Consider the following 20,973-nt stretch of genomic DNA (forward strand, 5'->3'; position numbering starts at 1 on the left):
TTCGGGAATGGAGGTCATCGACCCGCACAGAAACACAACAGAGGCCGTGCAGATGAATGAATGGCCTCCGCAATTTAAGGTCCGAGAGCAGACTCGTGTTCTCAGAGGGGAGATTCATTGTGGAGCGAGTTGTTTTACCAGGAGCTTCATACCACTTAATAGTGTCATTTAAACTCCATTTCAAAGCATACCTGTTTACACTGGCGTGTTTATCTTTCTGGTTTAATAATTTATTCTTAGTGTGTTTTTTTAAATGACATCATCTTTTACTGTGTATTGTACTTTCCTCTTTTAACTGTTGACATGTTTTGGCCCCTGTTATTGCCAGTGTTTTAATTGACTGCACTTTGTTATAAGTGCAATAAAAATAAACTTGACTTACTTGCATACTATAACTTCAAGCAATTTGGATGTAAAAGATGGGCTGAAAAAAATGAACTGAATTGAATGTATGCAAAAGGAGGATAAACTTGAGAATAACCTTATCCCAAAGTAGCTAGTAAAGGCATCTTTGGTCTCACTCCTCTAAATCCATTGTTTATTATTATTTATGAAATATATGTTTGTAGCATGACCAGCAAAACAAAGTAAGACACAGACAATTATTGTGACATAAAATAAATCCTTTATCATATATAGTGCAGTCTATTACACCTCTGAAGGGAAACTTCCCTCTGGCCTCTAGTCAGTGATCCGGTACATCGTTACTCTTTACATGCAACAAAATCTGTGGAGCAAATTCAATAAAACTTTATGGTTTACTCTCCAAAATAAATGAATCTGTCAGACCAAATATGTAGGCCATGAAAATCAAAATATACAAGATAAAAACAGAAAAAAATAAAATAAACATCAGCTAAACAGCTGCCTTCTCGTACCACCGACTCATCACAGTGCTTTAAAATAATAACAATACTGGCTTTATTTCCCTCTTCTTGAACACATAATAGAGTAACGCTATATATATATATATTTTATATAAGCAGAGTGGCGCTGGGTACAATGGAACAGCATGAAGGCAACACACAGGATGAACACCAAGAAAAGGAACTGTCGGTGAGGCTGCACGATGAGGGTTTATGCGGTTGAGTTGAGGTCAGACGGGGAATCTAACCCTCGTCTCCTTTGAACTGATGCCGAGGAAGAGGCGGAGGAGCGGTCGGCGCTGGAAGACGAGAAGAGGAAAGGTCGTTACTTTTAAAGGATACAGTAGCTCATCCGTCCTTTACGAATGTTAAAACAATACCGTTGATGCATCGTCGTGCCTTTGGTCTCACAGCAGCTCGTCCTCCATGACGTTGTCCACGCTTCCCGAGATGGAAGCAGCTTCTGAGGTAGAGAAGAAACAACCCTCCAGTGAGTGGCCACTCAACAACCCTGCTAACATCATCACACCTGGTCAGAGTCACACAGAGGCATTGTAATGTCACTGAACATGCAATACAGTGAGATCACAACATACTAAGAGGGCTGCAAATTCAACTTAAAATAAATACGTCACTCCTAAAATGACCATTATTATATCAACTATCCCCCCCCCCCCCCCGTCTTACCTTGGATTCTTGAAGAAAACTAGCTTTTTTTCTTCTTCACCTCTTTAAACTACTTCCCTGTACATGTTGTCTCCAGTCCTCTAATCACCGGTTAACGTCACAAAAGAAGTTAAATGCACAAAGAACCCACCAAACACTGAGCGGGGGAGGGGAGAGGAAGTTACCGTCCTCACCGGATAAGCTGATGCAGGAGAGGCTGAGCTCCGACGACGCTCCGATCACGTCGTCCTGTCGGAGCACGAGAAACCAAGATGAGAGGGATGGAGCGGAGAGGGGGAAAGCTGCATCGAGTCGGCTACGCTGTGTTCAGGGACGGCTGGTTTCTTCCAGCTCTGAATGGACTTTGTGACCACGACGGGATGAAAAGGTCACTTCATGATGGCTGACGGATTCTTCTTTTGTTATACAAGAACAACATTTTCTACTGTCGTCTGTCTGTCTCTCTCTCTTTCCCTTTCCCTCTGTCTGTCTGTCTCTCTCTCTTTCCCTTTCCCTGTCTGTCTGTCTCTCTCTCTTTCCCTCTGTATGTCTGTCTCTCTCTCTGTATGTCTGTCTGTCTCTCTCTCTCTGTATGTCTGTATGTCTCCCTCTCTGTATGTCTCTCTCTCTCTGTATGTCTCTCTCTCTCTCTCTCTGTATGTCTGTATGTCTCTCTCTGTCTGTCTGTATGTCTCTCTCTCTCTGTATGTCTGTATGTCTCTCTCTCTCTGTATGTCTCTCTCTCTCTGTATGTCTGTATGTCTCTCTCTCTCTCTGTCTGTCTGTCTCTCTCTCTCTCTGTATGTCTGTATGTCTCTCTCTGTATGTCTCTCTCTCTCTGTCTGTCTGTATGTCTCTCTCTCTCTCTGTCTGTCTGTCTGTCTGTCTGTCTCTCTGTCTGGCTGTCTCTTTCCCTCTGTCTGTCTCTTGGTTGACCTCACATCAGTCTGTTTCCAATAGGTCTCAGGCCAATGAACTACAATATTTATCACCACCAACTATTGCTCATTTGCCTTAATTTAGGCAATTTCAATAAACACACAATTCAAATTATTAGGAAATACAAGATTGGATTAATATTAGGGCTGTCAATCGATTAAAAAAAATTAACTAATTAATTGCACATTTTGAAATTCATTAATCGCGATTAAAAGTTGTTTTTTCTTCGAAAGACAATCTTCTAAATGAACGAGTAATCCCTTCAGACAGCGTGTATTTTAGACACTTGTTTAATTGTATTCTTTTATAAAGACCAAACTTCACAGAGCTGTGTTTTCAAAGAGGCTCCTACCTATAAAGTGCCAGCGAGGTATTTAATATCGTGGATGATAAATTGTTTCTTCAGTGAAACATCAGATTAGTAAACAAAGGTGTATTTGAGACCCCATTGGTCCTGGCATCTTTAACACTGAACAGCAGAACCAGTGGCCTTGGTAAACTGACAAATATGTCATGTTAACCCTCTGGAGTCTGGGCTCATTTTCTCGATTTTACAAAACAATGTAAATTCACCTTTTAAAGTCTTTTGCATGTGACACATCCCAGTGTTTCCCCCACCATTCTATCAGGGTGAGGCCCCGCCCCCCTGTCATGTTCTCTATAGCGCCAGATTACAGCAGAAGTAATGTACGGTTCTTTCCTTAAAGACGTCTTTGTTCTTTTATTAAACTAAACGTCTGTTGTTGGTCGTCTCTACAGCAGCATGTCATTCTGTCTCCACGTGTCGTTAACTCTTCTCGGCTCTCCGTCTCGCGCGCCGCAGAGCTCCATGCCGGCGTGTCTGCGCGCGCATCGGGGCGGAGAAGAAAAAAAAAAGTCCCCTGCACCTTCCGCCCCGCGTCACCGACACGTCGCCCTCTGCTCCTCTGTGAATATGGAGGAGCAGACGGGAGGAAGGAGGCGGACTGCCGCGGCTTGACACTCAGAGGAGTGCAACAACTTCAACGCACACTGGAAGTAAACAAAGTTGCGTTAATTGCGTTAAAATATTTTAGTGCGTTAATCGCAGCCAAATTAATCGCATAGATTAACGCGTTAACGCTGACAGCCCTAATTAATATTGATTAAAAACATCTGAATGTTACTCATTTAAATGATGTATTAACAGCTGCTTTGAGCTCGTGGTGAAAGATGAACAGGTCATATTGATCTAATATCTGTTTATGCTGCTGTGAAGACATCTCCCTCAAACATCTGGATTTATTCAAGTATCTCACCAAGATGGCATTTGAACACATTTTAAAAATAATAATAATACATACAATTTCTATCGCGCTTTTCACAGTACTCAGACATTTTAAGATTACATTTCTTCCAACTCAATGTTTTCGCGCTTCAAGTCGAATTTTTTAGTCCGATAAACGGTAAAAACATCCATTAATAATATATAAAAGAAGAAGTAATTAGAGGATGTTTTCAAATACTTCAGCCCAGGTTTAACGATCCTATAAGAGTCTCTCATCTGAGAGTTCCCTCAGTAAAATGTGATGGAAACGTGTTTCCTGGTTTCAATAGAAATAATAAGTGTTCCTTTAGTGTCCGTTAAATCTAAATAGAACTCCTCATAAAAAATCTGGCTCAAAAGGTAATAAACAGGAGCGTGGAAGACTGGCCTTCAGATAAAAGTGTGTGAACAGTTATTTGTGTGTTTGTGCGTCACCAGCATCCTCTGGAGGCAGCCCTCGGTCCTCCCGGTCACCGCCTCCTGGAAGCTGACGGCGTGGCCCAGCCGCACCAGCTCCTCGCCGATATCTACAGTCTGGGAGACAAAGATGTTTTGGTTTTCTTTAACGATCCGTGCAAAGAGACAGAAGACAAACACAGATCAGTGACGCACGTTGTTGTCGTAGAGCTTGACGCTGGGCCAGGAGGAGACCTCCGAATGGGAGTAGCTGCACAGTTTGGCCTGCAGGGGGCGCCAGCAGGCGCAGGACGTCAGCTGCTCGAAGTCATCCAGGGCTGCCTCAGTCCACACCTCTCCTAGACAGGGACGATTAGAGGAGAAGAAGAAGAAGAAGTAGATGACGACGACGACGACAACGACGACGACGAAGAACAAGAAGAAGAACAAGAACCTTTTCTTCGTTACCAGACGTGGTGTTCTTCTTACCTGTTGGTCTCACTCCCGCCAGGTTACACTCGATGGCCTGGAACGGTAAGCTGAGGAAGTCGCTCCTGAAATGTCAACGCATCAAACACATAATCATCTTCATCATCATCATCATCATCATAGGCTGATGTAAACTAGTCCTTTAACAGTGTTTTCTGTCATCTGATTCTTGGATTATAGCCGCTCCACACAGACATAATTAAGAGATGAAGTCTCATCCGACCTCAGGCGACAGAGGCCGTCTCTGGGCAGCTCCCCGTTGTCCCCAAAGTCCACGTAGTAGAGGTCCACCAGTCCGGAGCCCAGCCCCCCCAGCACCCGGGCCCGGTTCCACGTGCCGTGCTCGAGGTACGGAGCGGCCACGATGTCGCCCGCCACCAGTGTCTCCACCCGCTGCTCCTGGAGAAGAACGGCTGACTCGTTACTTTAACGACAATTTTTATATTAATGGATTCACTCCTTTTATGATACGTTGTTTAGCTTTTCTCTGGGGGGTATTCCTGCTATGTGGTTTGGAACTACAGTTCCCATAATTTGGGGGCTTTGGCTTTTCTTAAGGAAAGTTTAATGTCAGTGTGTACACCGTGATGTCATTCTTTACGGAGCCCATCATTTGTTTTCAAGCTCGACAAACAAATCTAATTGGACTGGAACTTATTTGGATTTATTAAATCTCCCAGGAGACAATCGCTCACGACTCTCACCGGACGACTGAAGAAAGAAGATGTTAAGCGGATTCATGGCCGTTAATCCACAATGGAGATTGGAGATGATCAAATTCTTGGATAGTAGAAGTCACAATGAATACTTTGAGTCTGTGGTCAGATTTGACTGAGACACACACACTCAGGTGATTAAATGTCCTTGTGAGTCAGCGTGTGTTGGTGAGACGCCTCACCGTTCTATACACACATTAAACATTTATGAGAGCGCCGCCCTCACCGCGGGGTCGCCGCTGCTGTAGAAGCGGTTCATCTCCTGCATCAGTTTGTCCAGCTGGAGCGAGCGCACCCCGAGGATCTGGATCCAGAAGTGGTTCGGGTTCTCCGACGCAGAGACGTAGACCTCCAGGTGCTCGTCGGGCTGGAAGCTCAGGTCCGGGCTGGGAACTGGACGACAGGGAGGATGATCACATGACCCGGTGTGGATCCCTCGACACTCGATTAGAGAGAAATCAAACTCACTTTCGAACTTGGAAATGTCAGAGAGAGAGTCTGTGGAGACGCTCTCCTCTTCCTCCTCCTCCTCCTCCTCCTCTTTGGCTGTGTTGGTGATTTTAAGCTCCTCCATCTTGTCAAACAGAGTTCCTGGCTCTCCTGCGCCATGGACACGTCCGTTCCTCTCCGTGTGCGAGTAAGGGTCGTTGTTGTTGTTGTTGTTCTTCAATCCGGCCGGGGCCTCCGTCTGATGCCCGGCAGCGTGGCCGCGCTTCTGCCGCAGGGCGGAGGACTGCGAGATCCTCGTCCTCACCGTCGTGTCCTCAGTGACCTTCTCTAGGATCAGCTCCTGCGGAACATGTTGTGTTAAAAAAGATGAAAAGTCAAACAGGAAGTAGGAGTTGCATTCGTGTTGCTGCGAGCGGACCCGACTCACCTTGGCCTGCTCCACTTCCTGTCTGGTCCCGGTGATCGTCACGCTGCCCGTGGCCCCGGTGCCGTGCGTCTTCTCTTTGGAACAAACCACTTTGGCCCCCGTGGTCCTGGTGATGAGCTTCAGGCTCTCTCCGCCGCGGCCTGCAACAAACGTGCCGACACACAGCGAGCGCAGATTGCTTGAGGTAAAGGTCAAAAGTATCATATCGCCCATTGTTCATATACACAGCGTCAAAGACACCGGGGGGGAAGGGCCAAATGGCCCCTAAGAAATATAATGTTGCCCCTGATATCACGAGGAGGCAACAAATGCCCCATAATTAGGATAATTTAATAGTGTTTTGTTTTTGTTCTTGGTTGTGTGTCCCGTCTGTATTGTCTGTACTAGGTAGGTACACACAAAAAATCAATAAATATAATTTTTTATTCCAAAAAAAAAGTAATAATTGTTAATAGTTGTTTAAAAAAATGTAACAACAATAAATAACCACAAAGAAATAAGAATAAAGTTTAATATGATTGTCTGATTTGTTTTCTGTTAAAAAAAATCTAAGAAAACACTTTGAATCTGTAGATTACTGCCTAATAGTCTTATTATTGCCTAATAGTCTTATTATTGCCATTTTTTAATGACAATTGCTCATATCCTGTAAGCCTAAATAAGTATATTTATTATTTTTAACAAAGGTTACATGTTATTTCACAAGTTTAAAAAGTGCCTCCAATTTATTTTTAAATGCTCTGGTGGGGATAAAAACTGCACCCTAAAATATATGTAAATGTCTCCCCTGATGTCACATATTGATGAGTACGACTTCTAGCATGCACATGTGTGTGTGTGTGCTAATGAAGAGCATAGGCAGTCAAAGAAACAACAACAACAACAACAAGCTACCTATTATGCGTCCGAAGGCGGTCTGGGGGACTTGCAGCTCTTCCCTCATTGGCTGGCAGTCCGAGACCAGGTTCTCCAGGACGCAGCGGGCCAGCAGGACCTGGTCCTCGGAGCCCTGCAGCTGGAAGCAGACGGTGGTCCTGCAGCCGGGCTCCCCGGGGTCCGGCAGAACCCTCACCTGGGCTCCGGACTTCTGGGCCACCTGAGAGGAGGAGACGGCAGGAGAGTGAGGCGGCCTGTCCTCCTCGGGGGGAGGGACGTACGGACATTTTCTCTGTGTCTTCAAAATGTGAGATACAGATACACACACAGAGATACAGACACACACACACACACACACACTCTTGTGAAGCTGCTCACCGTGTCCAGGAACGTGGCTTGGTATCTGGAGATGTTCCTGTAGACTTCCACTGGGAGTGTCACCTTGGACACCTGCGTGTTGGGCTCCTGACCAGCTGATGGCAACGCAACACGGATGATGTCATCGGAGAACAAACTCAAACTGGGACAGTTATGTCACGCGTGAGCAAATACACACAACTCTGTCCGCGGTGGGCAACAGGCCGGTGGCGGTGACTCACGGGGGTCGGCGCTGCTGATGTGGCGGTAGACGATGTAGCCCACCGCGGCCCCGACGGAGAGCCCCGGCGAGGGCCACCATTTTTCCGGTGTTCAGGGAGCTCTTGTGACCCTCCATCACCGCATCCAAGACACGCCGTGCAAACGGCGGGAGGCTCCACCTGAAAACACAAACACAGTTATGTTTCCCGCCCAGACCGATCAACTCCTGCCGATGAAACGTCGCCACAACAAACCGGGATCAGAGTTCACAGCCATGCAAGCACGGCGCTTTAAGCATTAGCCAGCCGGAAATCAAAACAGGAGATCGGTGTTCTCAAACATCACGGACCACTTGTCAAATTGTTATTCATCTGAAGAACACCAATTGAGTTTGCAGATGATAATCAATTCTATCCATCGATCAAGCCAGAAGAGAAAAACCAGCTTGCTAAATTTCAAGCACGTATTACAAGCAAGAGTAGACTGAAGACTTTCCTCTTGATCAGGGGTCCACAACGTTTTTCCTGTGAGGGCCACATAACTTTTCCCTTCTCTGATGGGGGCCGGGGTCAGTTTGTAACAGAAACAGTGTGACGAACGCAGGGGTGCCTAAATCATACCTACAAACTCATGAGGGGTGAAAAAGTGGTGTGTGTGTGTGTGTGGGGGGGGCTCAAAGCTCCGCCACGTGACGCCACTCGCTGTGAGCGCTGCGCAGCGCAGTGCGTGCAGACAGCTCGACACGGAGCAGCGCGTGCGCTCTGATCGCTCTCTTAACCCTCCTGTCGCCTTCGGGTCAATATGACCCGATTCAATGTTTAACCCTCCTGTTACCTTTATATTTACTAACATATTTTACCCTTGAGGTCAATATGACCCCAGCTATTAAAATCTCCAGAAAATTATTAGAATTAATATTGTTTTCCAAGTTTAAGTTTTTCAAGATTCAAGATTCAAGATGTTTTATTTGTCACATACACACACAGGGTGTGCAGTGAAATGAAAGTGGCAATGCTCAGCAGGAATGTGCAAGGGCAACAAGTACACACTATTTACAAATAAAAAACAACACAATATTTACAGTAAGTGTGTGTGTGTGTGTGTGTGTGCCTAAGAGGGGCAGTTGTGTGGGTCTATGTGGGTGTCCTGGTGAGGTCGGAGTTCACAATCCTGATGGCCTGAGGAAAGAAACTCCGTCTCAGTCTCTCTGTTCTTGCAGCGTGACTACGGAGGCGCCTGCCTGACCGCAGCAGCTGAAACAGTCTGTTGTTGGGGTGGTGAGGATCCTTCATGATCCTGCCGGCTCTGGTTCTGCACCTCCTGGTGTACAAGTCCTGCAGGGTGGGGAGTGTAGTTCCAATAGTGCGCTCAGCCGAACGCACTACTCTCTGCAGTGTGAGGTACTTTATGTTTGTTTGTTGACTCCCGAAAGAACACCGACATTAAACATTGAATCGGGTCAAATTGACCCGAAGGCGACACAAGGGTTAATGAAGTATCGATACTAAAAATATGCAAAATCATATAGTTTTTAACGGGTACTTTGTTAGCATCGCTACACCGTGCAGCGTGACAGCAGTAGATGTAGCGGGCTAACATTCAAGCTAACCTGAACCCCCAAACGATGTCGACATCTGAACGCTGATTGGCCGAGACGCGACACGCCCCATCAAAGATGTTTTATTGCACCACTTCACATTTTCTCCGCGTCTCACTGCAATCTCAACGGCAGCGGGCCAGGTGACCCGATACACTGAGCACCTCTCTCCTCTTCTCTCTCCATCACACATTACTAACTCTGCTTCCTCCCCGGAGTCTTTGTGACTTCACGTCTCAAAGGGTCCATTGGACCTGGTTGGGTCTGAAGCTGGTCCTGGGCCCTGCCCCTTGACTCCTTGCCCCCTGGCCTCATGCCTCATTGGCCCTGTAACGATCGCATGGTTTGGCCTGTGTGTACGGCACCGGTAAAGGGTAAACCTTTTACTCGTTTATTTTCCTTTATGTATATGTGCCGTACCAGTGTTTTTATCAGTGGCCTCAAGTGAGCTTGGGTTTAGTTCGGATCATGTGTTTTGTATTATAATTGTAATTATTATTATTGTTGTGTCACGGGCTATACAAGGTGACGAGGGGGAGGTGACGCGAGGGTTTTTTGTTTGGAGCGCGCTGACAGGCTCCGGTGTTGTGAGCGGCTCAGGACGGCAGCAATCCGGCGACTGCTTCGATTGTGGATTTATGCCAACGGGCGGGATCTTTAATGAGAAGACTGCGCAGGAACACTGTCAACGGGGCCAGCACCTACCGGACTAGGGTGACGTAGCGCGGGGAGTGAACGCGGCGCCTCGCCACGTTTCCGCCTGTTCGGGCAGCTGTTTGCCGGCTTTTGGGGGGGAGGGGGGGGGGGGGTTTGAGCGCGTGCAGTCGTTTACTTTTGTTTTGGGGAACTGCAAAGACTTTGGGGACTGTCGGGATCCGGGGATTATACTTTGTTTTGAGGGGGTTTGATTGTTTGTTGTGTGTGTTCATTTTGGAAGCTTGCTGATGCATTGAATTTTATTTAATATAATAATATTTGAGTTTACGCATTTCGTCTGTGTGTTTTTCTTTTACGACCGTTTGAGTGGACACTTAACACCATTATTCGCAGATCCGCCCATTCCCTTTTTTTGCGTATTGTACCTTTTCCCCTTGATTGATTTATAAGGGCGAATTGTTACAGCCCCACCTCCTTCTCTGTGCCCCCTGCCTCATTGGGCCGCTGTCTTTCGCGATGCCTTCTTCCTTATGGTCCTGCCTCCTGTCATTTGGGTATCAGCCAAGCAAGTTGAGAAACAGAGATGGACCTGGACACTCCGACGTCCCATTAGGCAGCTGTTTTTTGTGCGAGGTTGCTCATTATGAGCACTTGAAGGACTTAACATCCGGGTTGCTCGGGGGTCAAAGTTCAAACCTCATCTTAGAAAGAGCAGATGAGCGGCCTTCTCGACCGAGTGACGATTGGTGATGGCGAAACGTGTCGTTACAGGAGCGATTAGGTCATATAATTGAGATAATTTCCACTAAAGTAAATTACAGGAGGTGTCCCTGTGACGCCATTTAAAAAAAAAAACACTACAGGAGATTATTACGATGTAGCCCGTAACTCTGTCATCAGACTACATCGACTTGCTAAAAAATATATATACTTAGCTGGGAAAACGTGCACAAGCAGTCACATACACGCAATAAAGTCGCTTAAATGATGAAACATTTAGTGTGAATACACATCTGCAGCTTGAGCCTGACTTCAGGAGAGGGTACACTGAAAGCTGCTCACAGTTAGGCGACCTCAAGCCATTCCATTAATCCCTGAACACTGGCAGCCAATTGGTTACGAGGCTTTTTTAGTATGCACAACTGCAACACACACACACACACACAGAGACATTAATGCACCGGAGGTGAGCCAACAGTGATGAGTACTGAGACACGCGGGTCATGCGAGGTGCCGTCTCACTGAGAGAAGAGGGCTCTGGGACAGTAGTTGAGAAACACGTGGGACCTGGACACTCCGACGTCCATCTCCGGAAGAATTTGATATATCTATATATATTTTTTACATCCACGTTCAACACTAATGACGAGAGACAGGTAGAAGAAGAGGAAGAGTCACTCAATCTCACTGCACTGCATGGGAGTGGGGGAGACAATCAGAAAGGCATCGTTAGTTCATCAGAAGTCACCGCGGACTCGATGCACACGGTGTTACGGTTTAAAAGGCGACCGTGTTAACTGGCGACTTTTCAGCCGAGTGGAGTTTCTTACAGGAAGACGAATGGGCAAAACACAACATGAGTCTTTACCTATACATTTGTTTCGGCGTCATGCAGCAGTTTTGTTTCGTGCAATAAAATAACGCCAAAAGCCCAAAAATGTCACTTGTTCCCCTCTCCAACACGCCGGGTGTCGGAAGCCGAACCGGAAGTACGCTGGGTGTCCCGGTGCTCAGCGTCTAGAGGTTGAGCGGTTATTAAACGGAGACCACTGGCTCGGATAACCTTGGCTTCTCCCTTCAACTCAACGTCAACACACACATTGCACAGGACGGTTGTTCGGTTTTCACACAACGCGAAGCTAGCCGAGCTAACGCTAGCTAGCCGTGTCTGCTGCTGGACACATGCAGGCGGGACGTTTAGAAAACAGGTCACCAAACAACCTTGGCACGCGCGCACAACACCCCCTCCCACGCACACTAATAGCATTGGGATGTCGTCAAAGTCTAAAATAAAGAGGAAATGCATGTTATATAATGTGTGACACTTACCGACAAGACACCTCGCGGGCTTTAGAATCGACCCCGTCTGAACTGTTGTCAAGCTACAACTAGCTATACCGGAAGTTATCTTCACGTCAACATTCGGGGTGAAAACATGTGTTTGTGTGTAAGACTGATAACGGAATGTTTGTGAAACGGCAATATGGCTAAAGCGACTGGTCAGACCCTGCACGAATATAATTCACGTGTATTTCTTTAAGAAAACGTGATTTGCCACCGAAATTACGTTTACTTTGAAAGGTCAACCGGAAGTGTGTTTCTTCATTCTGGGGACTTTACACTTGTTCACTGCCTCATCCATACACGCACACTACCCGCAACCAATACAACAGTAAATCACGCGTGGGCTGTCAACCATCCGGGGGGCGGGGACGGGCCGGATGTCATGAATATTTTATACAAATATATTTATTTCTTATTGTACACTTAACTCATGTGCATATATGAACCTGTTACATTAAACATTGCATCTTTAATTCTAAAAAATAAATATTAATTAATGCAAGTGACAAATGTGTCAGATCAATACAAAAAACAAGATTCAACATACAATTTATAAATACATTTTAAAGATCACACTTGCAGAACTGAGTCAATCAATACAAACAACTCTTTACGAATAAACACAACTTCTTGAACAATTGTACGGCATTCTACATATTTCCAACTCAGTTACTTTATAACACAGCCATGTTAATACTCAAAACATGTAAGAATACGCATTATCATTTTACCTTTATAGTTTGTTGAATGCGTGGGCTCCAATACGCGGACACTCGTCAATTTGAATACTACGTGAGAGTTGAGTGCAGGGGGCAAATCGTTGGCACTGCACTCATTTAGTTGTATGCTCTTTATTTATCTTACTTCTAAAATGGTAAAATAAAAGTGTGCGGCAGAGATATTCTGATTTCTAGTCTCAAGTATCGGTCCAGCTTTAATTCAATTGACTCCTACTGGACACCCCCTGATGACATCACAGGCTGAGTAGCATCCCTCGTGACAAGTGAACTGAACTGTGTGACGGAGCTCTCTTTAAAAAAAAGAATGAATGAAATAAAAAAATTCAATAAGCATAAAATAGATTAAAGATCAAACACAAAAATCCCAATTTCAATTAAAACCTGAACTTCTTTGTACTTGACAAATGTAGTTCTTACACTACGCTCATCCTCTCGTTACTCACTGTGCTCAATGGTTGTGTGAGACAATATAACACACACAAAAACAATCTCATAAATAAAAGTGTATTTATTAACATGACATAATCAATTCACAAACACATTTGTCAAAAGTCCTCAACATCGACACTTTAAAAAATACAAAATATACATTTATGTATCTTGTGTACAACTATATCATCTTCCACCCCCCCCCCATCCCCCCCTACAAATCAAGCGACAGCAGCTTCCGCTCCCAGCATGTGCGTGATGATGTCATCCGCTCTGCAGGCTGATGTCCATGCTTAACGGAGTCCACTTGTGTCGTGAACTAAAACAGTAGAACTAGAGACAACAGAGCATTCACTGGATCCTATTCATGCAGCATAGTCCACAAGAGTGTGTGTGTGTGGTGTGTGTGTGTCATGGCGTAAAACACGAGTATGAAACGGGGCCGATAAAAAAATAAAAAAAATAAAGTTTTCTTGCATTGTGACGATCGTCTTTAAAAACCACCTTCGCCGTCCAGTTCGAGGGAGATGGAACTGTTTACTTGTACCTCTTCACACACTCTCACTCACACACTCACACACACACACACACACACTTTAAATGTGGATCTCAAATGAGCATTGGTAGTGATGTATTCACTAAAATAGGCACACATTTAAAAAAACAACCAAACGAAGCTAGCAGAGGTTTAAGATGCTAAAGATAACGAGCTCACGAGTCCCGATCGCGTTGGACGCTCCTTCAGATCTAATCTGTAAGTGTCTGTTCAGTTATTCAGAATAGGGGTAAACGATATTGATAAAACCCTCATCACAATGGACACTTCTTTCACTAAGCCCGTCACTAACGGTCCTCCTGGAATATCTGTCATCTAATATTTGGGAGAACAAGAACGCGATGAGAAGCAGACCGACGGGTCTACGATGTGTTGAGAAGGAGGTCAAACAGGTTGTAAAGCTAAAGCCCACAATGCAGTGTAAAGAGATCGAGGCGGAGGACAAAGACATTAAAGGAGCAACAGTTCCCGTAGAGCCGCTCAGGACTTTATTCACAATCATTAAAAAGCTAAAGCAGCCCGTGTTCACAATCAGTTTGCCATCTTCTTCGTCTTCCATCACTATTCTACGACGTCTAACCCCGACTCCAAATCCATGAGAGCAAATCTGAAATTACTTTCCTGGTCGGAGCCGGCCAACGCTACACTACCATTGGCCGGTCTGCGTTTGGAGGGCGGGGCTTAGCAAAGGGCTAATAATTTCTGTCAGACCAAAAGATTTTAAAAAGGGAATAAGAAATTTAATATGTGATTCCTGGAAAAATCAAAATTTGGAAGAGGAAAAAAAAGAAAATCCTACATTACAGTATATATATATTTTGATATCACAATATTAGTATAAATATCGTTCGGCTCATGTTTAGCCCCGGTACCTCCAGCACTGACAAGAATAACTTCCATTGCTTAATATTTGTATAAAGACAGCCGTTATAAGGGGCATAAAAGCATGGTGTTTAGTTCTTACGTAATTTATTACCAAGTCACACCACCTTGTGTACAGAAGCAATATCAAAAGCCGCATCCATCCGAAATTATGACAGCACCACAAAGAAGGCTGGTCCGATAGAAACAGACCGTCAGTGACACAGACGTACCACACCGTAGATTAGTGGGGACGCTCGAGGAGCATCAGGAGGAGTATTACGGTCAGCAGATCAAATATTGAAAAAGGAGAAATATACTTGAATATATATTTATTTTGTAATGTCTGTCCACGAGCTCTGAGCTGAACCAGCCAGACAGAAAGGCAACTGAATGAGAAGAAGCACCTTTCAAAAAGCTCTGGAACGTCAGCACGATCAAAATAAACATCGTTATGCATCCAGCAAAGCCATCGCTTTGTGAGAAGGGCCTGCCGAGGCCAGTGCACAGCCAGCGGCGTGCGTCCACGGCAGCACGCCGGCACATTCTCCAGCTCTATAGATGTGTATACAGTAAATATGTGTGCAGAAAACGCGGCTGATCCAAATAACCCCGAGCTCTTCGGTCCTCGTCGTGTTGCGACCGGCTCGGCTTAGCACGGGAATTTAGGAAAACACCAACAATCAAATAATCCGGAACATTGTCGACCGCGGAGGAGATTACAATGTTGGCTCAAAGGCTGAATGATGGAAAATCAGCTCAGGAAAGACTCGTCGTCATATTTCAGAGGTAGCGTTAGAACCTATTCGGTCAACACCCCGTTACACGCGGAGTCCCAAAGTGTGCAATATTAAATAAATAAATAAAGACGGTATGAAATAATCAAAATGGAAGAAATTATTTAGAATATATAGATACCCAAATTACGACTACTAATAATACAAAATTAAAAAATGAACAGAATTTCATTGTAAATCATTTGCGTTTCATTATAGAAACGTCTGTATTAAAAAGTCTCCCGTTACTCTATCGGGCATTTCCCCCCCTTTCATATTTGATAGGAAGTTTCTGGTCACTTTCCAGAACAGTGGTGTCGACACTGACCTCTCACCTTCACCTGACCCCCCAACGAGATCCTGTTATCATATGTTAGTGAGAACAGCAACAATGTCAAAGGTACAGCAGCATAATAAACTAACTTGAGGCTGCTGCTGTAAATAAACAGACACTGAACCTCTTTAGCTTCAAATAATGAGCCTTACAGGACTCCCTCGTGTAGCCGGCTCGTCGCCTGTGAGCTCAGTTCATTAGCCAGCATCAACGTGGAGTTAGCATTGTTTGCTAGTTGTCCGTTCTGGAGGAACACCTTCAGGTTAAAACTGTGGCAGAAGCAACTATGAATTAAAGCTAACTAGCTGATGCTAGCTGACGTTAGCCGACGCTAGCTGACCATTAGCTGACGCGAGCTGATATTAGCTGACCGTTAGCTGACGTTTTCTGACTGTTAGCTGACGCTAGATCACAGTTATCGCTAGCTGACAGTTAGCTGACGCTAGCTGACAGTTAGCTGAAGTTTACTGACAGTTAGCTGATGCTAGCTGACATTAGCTGACCGTTAGCTGACGTTTTCTGACAGTTAGCTGACGCTAGATCACAGTTATCGCTAGCTGACAGTTAGCTGATGCTAGCTGACGTTAGCTGACGCTAGGTGACTGTTAGCTGACGCTAATTGACATTAGCTGTCCAGCTACTGCAGAGAGCACGCCGATCGGGTTTTTTCCCGAAGTATTTTGACATTGTTGTTTTAGCTAGCAGGATTTACCGGGCTAAATGTGGTTGCTGTGGTTGAGTTTGCCATCTTAAGAGGCAGAAGGCATGCAACTTGCTGAAAAGCTGACACCACTGCCATCATACGTGGAAAAAAAGTAAATGGTTTGTTTCGTACAATAAATTAACGCCATAAGCCCCAAAATGCCAAAACGGATTTAGTAGTAATTAACGATATATATTTGTACATATTCTTACCCAATTTACTTATAAATTTCATATTTTAACATTTGTTTATTTAATATTGAACACTTCATGGTTACTCTGTGGTTTTCTCGTGAATAACGATTGGACCGGCCTCTTTACGACACGTCGCCTCTTTGGGCGACGATAAAGATGAACGTCTCTAAAACATCCTTTTCTTTGGGGCCAGACTGAACACAAAGTCTCTCAGCCATGGAGAACAGAAGTGATAGTAAGAAAGCATAAACCTCTTCATGCTGTTAAAACTAACTAAAACCAGACAATAAATAGTTGCCTATTTTTGGCTCTTTTCTGTTAAATGGAATCGAATGCTTTGGGATTTCCAGACTTGTTGCGTCATACCGCCCCCACATCTCATATCGGCTCCACCTGATGGTTGCAGTGCTGTTGGTGCTGAAGTGTTAATGTGCGGGTTCTGCAGTCTTCACGGTTCCCCGGTCTTTCCACGACTACCTCACAGGGGACGCGTCAGAAGGGAGAATTCATCCCCAGTTTGGTTTCAAACTGAAGCTTTTGTCTCTTCTGGTATCGAACTCGCACCCTGAAATGGACAGAGGAAAACAACGGTTAGAGCTTTGGGTCCAGACGGGGACGAAATCGGCTGCATGATCGGATTACTAAATAATCCAGAATAATCAACACTGATCCCAGCTGCCTTTACACCCCCCCCCTCCCCTCCCCCTTGCATCATTCTGCCATGTGTTGCTCAATAATCTCCCACGACTCCAAGTCAGAGTTTATAGGCTCGACCCGGCTTCGTACCGTATCTCGTGGAGCTTCACCACCTCGTTGACCATCACCACCAGCAGAGGGGACAGGGAGACCAGCAGCCATGCCATTAGGGGTATGTTGCCGAGGTCAAAGGTCAGGCGGCTGCCCCGGTCACGCCATAGCTGGTAATCCACCGTGGCCTGAACAAGCTGGCTTAGCAGACTGCAAGAAAAGGAGAGAGTGAGGACTGGAAATGTTGTGAGACCGATCCACTTCTTCCATTCTTGCCTTTTAAAATAAAAGCCCTAGACGTACACAAAACAAGAACTCAATAAAATAGACATAGCTCAGACTATGCAACTATTTTCCTCGGTCAAACTGCCAGGCATATAGTTTGAATGCAACATATTGGTAGCTGATGATCCCTTACACCAGTGGTTCTCAAATGGGGGTCCGCGTACCCCTGGGGGTACGTGAAGGCACTCCAGGGGGTACGTGATATTTTTTAAAAATCTATTTAAAATTAGCATCCATTCAAAAATCCTTTAAAAATAGTTATTTAATAAATATTCAATAAAACACAAGTGTAAATTCATAAACTGAATTGTATATTAAGTAGGCAATTTAATTTAATTATCCTAAAAACCCAGTCTCCCCCATATCAGGATGGTTTGACCCAACGTGGCACACGCTAACGGCATGAGCTGGAAATCCTGCCGCAGCATCTGCAGACGCAGCGGCCTCAATGACGGGCAGCGAGAGGACTCATAGCGCGCATTAAAAAAGAAAACCCCGACATGAAGTGGACTCACTGTGTCATACACAGGGAAGCGTTGGCGTGCAAGAAAATGAGCCCTGTGTTACATGACGTTTTGAACGACAGCGTCAAAGTGATCAACTTCATAAAGTCAAGGCCACGCAATGCACGCCTGTTTCGCCGCCTCTGTGAGAACATGCTGAACACACAACACTGCTGCTGCACACAGAAGGACGCTGGCTCTCTCGAGGGAGAATACTCAACCGGCTGTTGGAATTACGATCTGAAGTCCACACCTTTCTGATCGAGCACAGGTCTCCCCATGCCACCTTGTTCCAGGACACAGACCGGCTTGCAAAGCTGTGCTATCTGGCAGATATATTCAGCAAACTGAACGAACTGAATGTGTCTCTGCAGGGCAAGGAGACCAGCATTTTAAACATGTATGACAAGGTGGGTGGCTTCCTGAAGAAAGCAGAGCTGTGGAGAAGGTCCTCTGCAGAGGGAGATTTCACCTGCTTTCCCCAGGTGGATGCTTTTCTCTCTCGTGAGGATGTGGACAGAGCTCCAGTCAAGTCAGTCATAGTGGGACATTTGACCAACGTGATTAAAGATTTTCATTCCTACTTTCCTGACATGGAGGATAAATCTGTACAGCTGGATTGGGTGAGAAACCCATTTCTCTTGTCTGAAGCAAACAGAAGCTACCTGTCACTTATCAGGAAAAACTCCTGGAAGTGTCATCTGACCGTGGCCTCCAGATGAAGTTTGCCACATCCACACTCACACAGTTGTGGGTGTGTGAAGCAGGAGCACCCTGACCTGGGACAGAAAGCTTTGGAGCAGCTACTGCCCTTTGCCTCCACATATTTATGTGAGGCCTCCTTCTCTGCAATGACTGTGATCAAAACAAAGCAAAGAAACAGACTGTGCCTGGAGAAGAGCTTCATCACAGCAGTGGCCTCCCTGCCACCAAGACTGACAAAGATCCTCAGTGACGCACAAGTTTCTCATTAAAATGTAAATGCTAAAGCATTCAGTTTAATGCAATGTTCATTGTTGACAGTTTAATAAATCCGACACTGATGGCACAGTGCTGTGTATTACTACTTTTTTTTTACCAAAGATTATATGCGCTGGTTAGGGGGTACTTGGCTGAAAAAAGTATTTCACAGAGGGTACATCACTGAAAAAAGGTTGAGAACCACTGCCTTACACCACAGGCACAGTGAGACACCACCAGGTGTTGCTGAAGGGATTCTTTCTCCACAGCGGTTGAGAGCGATGGACGTAACTGAGGGAGATCACCACTGAGGAAATGAGACCAACACATTTTTTAATAATGCTGAGAATTAAAAAATATATATATATATGTGTGACCGTGAATTCTGAGCGCTGCCCTACCCGTGTGCAAGACGAGGAACCCCGCCATGACCTTCTGAGTCAGCAGCAGGCCGTTGGACAGCTCGCCGAACCAGTCAGGAGCGTCGCCGACAGAGCTGCGGTCAAACGGAAACACGGCGTTCACCGCGAGGCCAACAGAAGGAGCGTGGGAACGGAGCCGCAGCGCGTCGCCTACCTGGCTGCGAGTATGTACACGTGGGTGGTGTTGTCCGCCTGGCTGGAGTTGCTGCTCCGGTTGCAGCAGACCTCCTGCAGAGTGAAGCCGAAGGCCAGCAGGTAGGCGCACACCGTCAAGCCAAACTTCAACAGGAAGCAGCCCAGGAAGTAGTTCTGTGTCTGGGGAGAGGAGGACGGCAGTGATGAGGGAGCTGGGCCGATTGAAACAACTTGTTTTTAGGTTTTCCTTCGTCACGTCTATTAGGGAAACAGATATACTGTAAATATATTTATGTAATTGCTTATACTTTCAAAGTTGCTGTTGAGAGTTTAAAATCAAGCTCATCATATTCCACAACGACCTCGCCTCAACAACGTGGGGGGGAAATGAGATTGTTTTCATTTTGTGGTCGTATGAATGTAATTCATGGTGCAGTTAAACAGCTAAACACCAACACACGTTTCTTTTTGGGCTCAGGACTGTATTTTACACACTGGAATATAGTTATTTAAATAGCACAATACAAATAATATGAGTGTCGCATTTATCAGCAGAAACATGGAAGTCAAACAGAATGAATGGACATAAAGAAAAGCCAGAATCTTGTGATCATCATCACACCTTCATTTTCTTTTCACGAGATACTCTTGTACAATCTAATGCAATCTGTAAGCTGCATGTAGGAGTGCATGTTTACCTTTATTAAAGGCCTCACAGGTTAATCATTACATTATTAGGAAAGTGTTAATCCTAAATATCTGCTGCTCTTCATCTGCTTGTAGGACCAGCGGTGCTTTTCAAACATTGGATGTGATCCTACCTTCCTCGGGATGGCGTCTAGGTTCTTCCCCGTGGCGACCGTCATGGCTAAATTGTCGGGCGGCTTCCCCAAAAACGACACGCTGTCAACACACAAAAAAACGGGAAAAAGCGTGACATCCGGAACGGCAGCGTCTCTAAAGTTCTGTTTCCACAGTACGTGAAGCAGGTGTGTGTATGTGTGTGTGTGTGTGTCTACCTTAGCAGTGGGCAGCTGAAGCAGGACAGCCAGAGGATGTCCGTGGTGTTCATGGGGGGGGGAAGCTGAGCCAGACAGGCCAGGAACTGCAGGAACACACATTTATTCAACATGAGCGGGGGACATTACAGCCGCCCGGTGCGGCGGTGTGAGGTCTCACCTGGATGACGACGAGGCTGAGCTGACACTGCAGCAGGAACAGGAAGCACTTGCGGATGCCGTAGGTCGTGTGCCGCGCCTGGAACACCATCAACCCCAGAAACAAACGGATTTGATTACCTGATGGCGCCTTTATGGCATGT

General features: G+C 45.6%; 2 protein-coding genes across 3 annotated transcripts in view; both read right to left on the reverse strand.

Annotated features, from left to right (window-relative positions):
* Positions 1-524: 524 nt before the first annotated feature.
* Positions 525-12,335, reverse strand: tdrkh (tudor and KH domain containing). Its single transcript, XM_056429041.1, is given in 16 exon segments — positions 525-1,165; positions 1,266-1,329; positions 1,727-1,781; positions 4,192-4,290; positions 4,369-4,511; positions 4,642-4,706; positions 4,865-5,040; positions 5,584-5,750; positions 5,826-6,147; positions 6,235-6,374; positions 7,129-7,330; positions 7,489-7,583; positions 7,710-7,774; positions 7,776-7,868; positions 11,186-11,302; positions 11,993-12,335. Coding segments are annotated over 14 exon segments (1,743 nt in total). The 5' UTR covers positions 11,251-11,302; positions 11,993-12,335; the 3' UTR covers positions 525-1,165; positions 1,266-1,273.
* Positions 12,336-12,540: 205 nt separating this feature from the next.
* tmem94 (transmembrane protein 94) overlaps positions 12,541-20,973 on the reverse strand; it is a 34,555-nt gene continuing 26,122 nt past the window's right edge. For both annotated transcript variants that reach the window (XM_056429035.1, XM_056429034.1), the window contains 8 exons: positions 20,832-20,909; positions 20,672-20,757; positions 20,474-20,555; positions 19,672-19,832; positions 19,497-19,591; positions 19,309-19,402; positions 17,387-17,557; positions 12,541-17,165 (listed from right to left, as the gene is read on the reverse strand). In XM_056429035.1, coding sequence (XP_056285010.1) covers positions 17,093-17,165; positions 17,387-17,557; positions 19,309-19,402; positions 19,497-19,591; positions 19,672-19,832; positions 20,474-20,555; positions 20,672-20,757; positions 20,832-20,909 — 840 coding nt within the window. In that variant the 3' untranslated portion in view covers positions 12,541-17,092. The remainder of the gene's footprint in view (positions 17,166-17,386; positions 17,558-19,308; positions 19,403-19,496; positions 19,592-19,671; positions 19,833-20,473; positions 20,556-20,671; positions 20,758-20,831; positions 20,910-20,973) is intronic.

Source organism: Pseudoliparis swirei, chromosome 13, assembly GCF_029220125.1.
Source record: "Pseudoliparis swirei isolate HS2019 ecotype Mariana Trench chromosome 13, NWPU_hadal_v1, whole genome shotgun sequence".
In the NCBI taxonomy this organism is placed as follows: domain Eukaryota; kingdom Metazoa; phylum Chordata; class Actinopteri; order Perciformes; family Liparidae; genus Pseudoliparis; species Pseudoliparis swirei.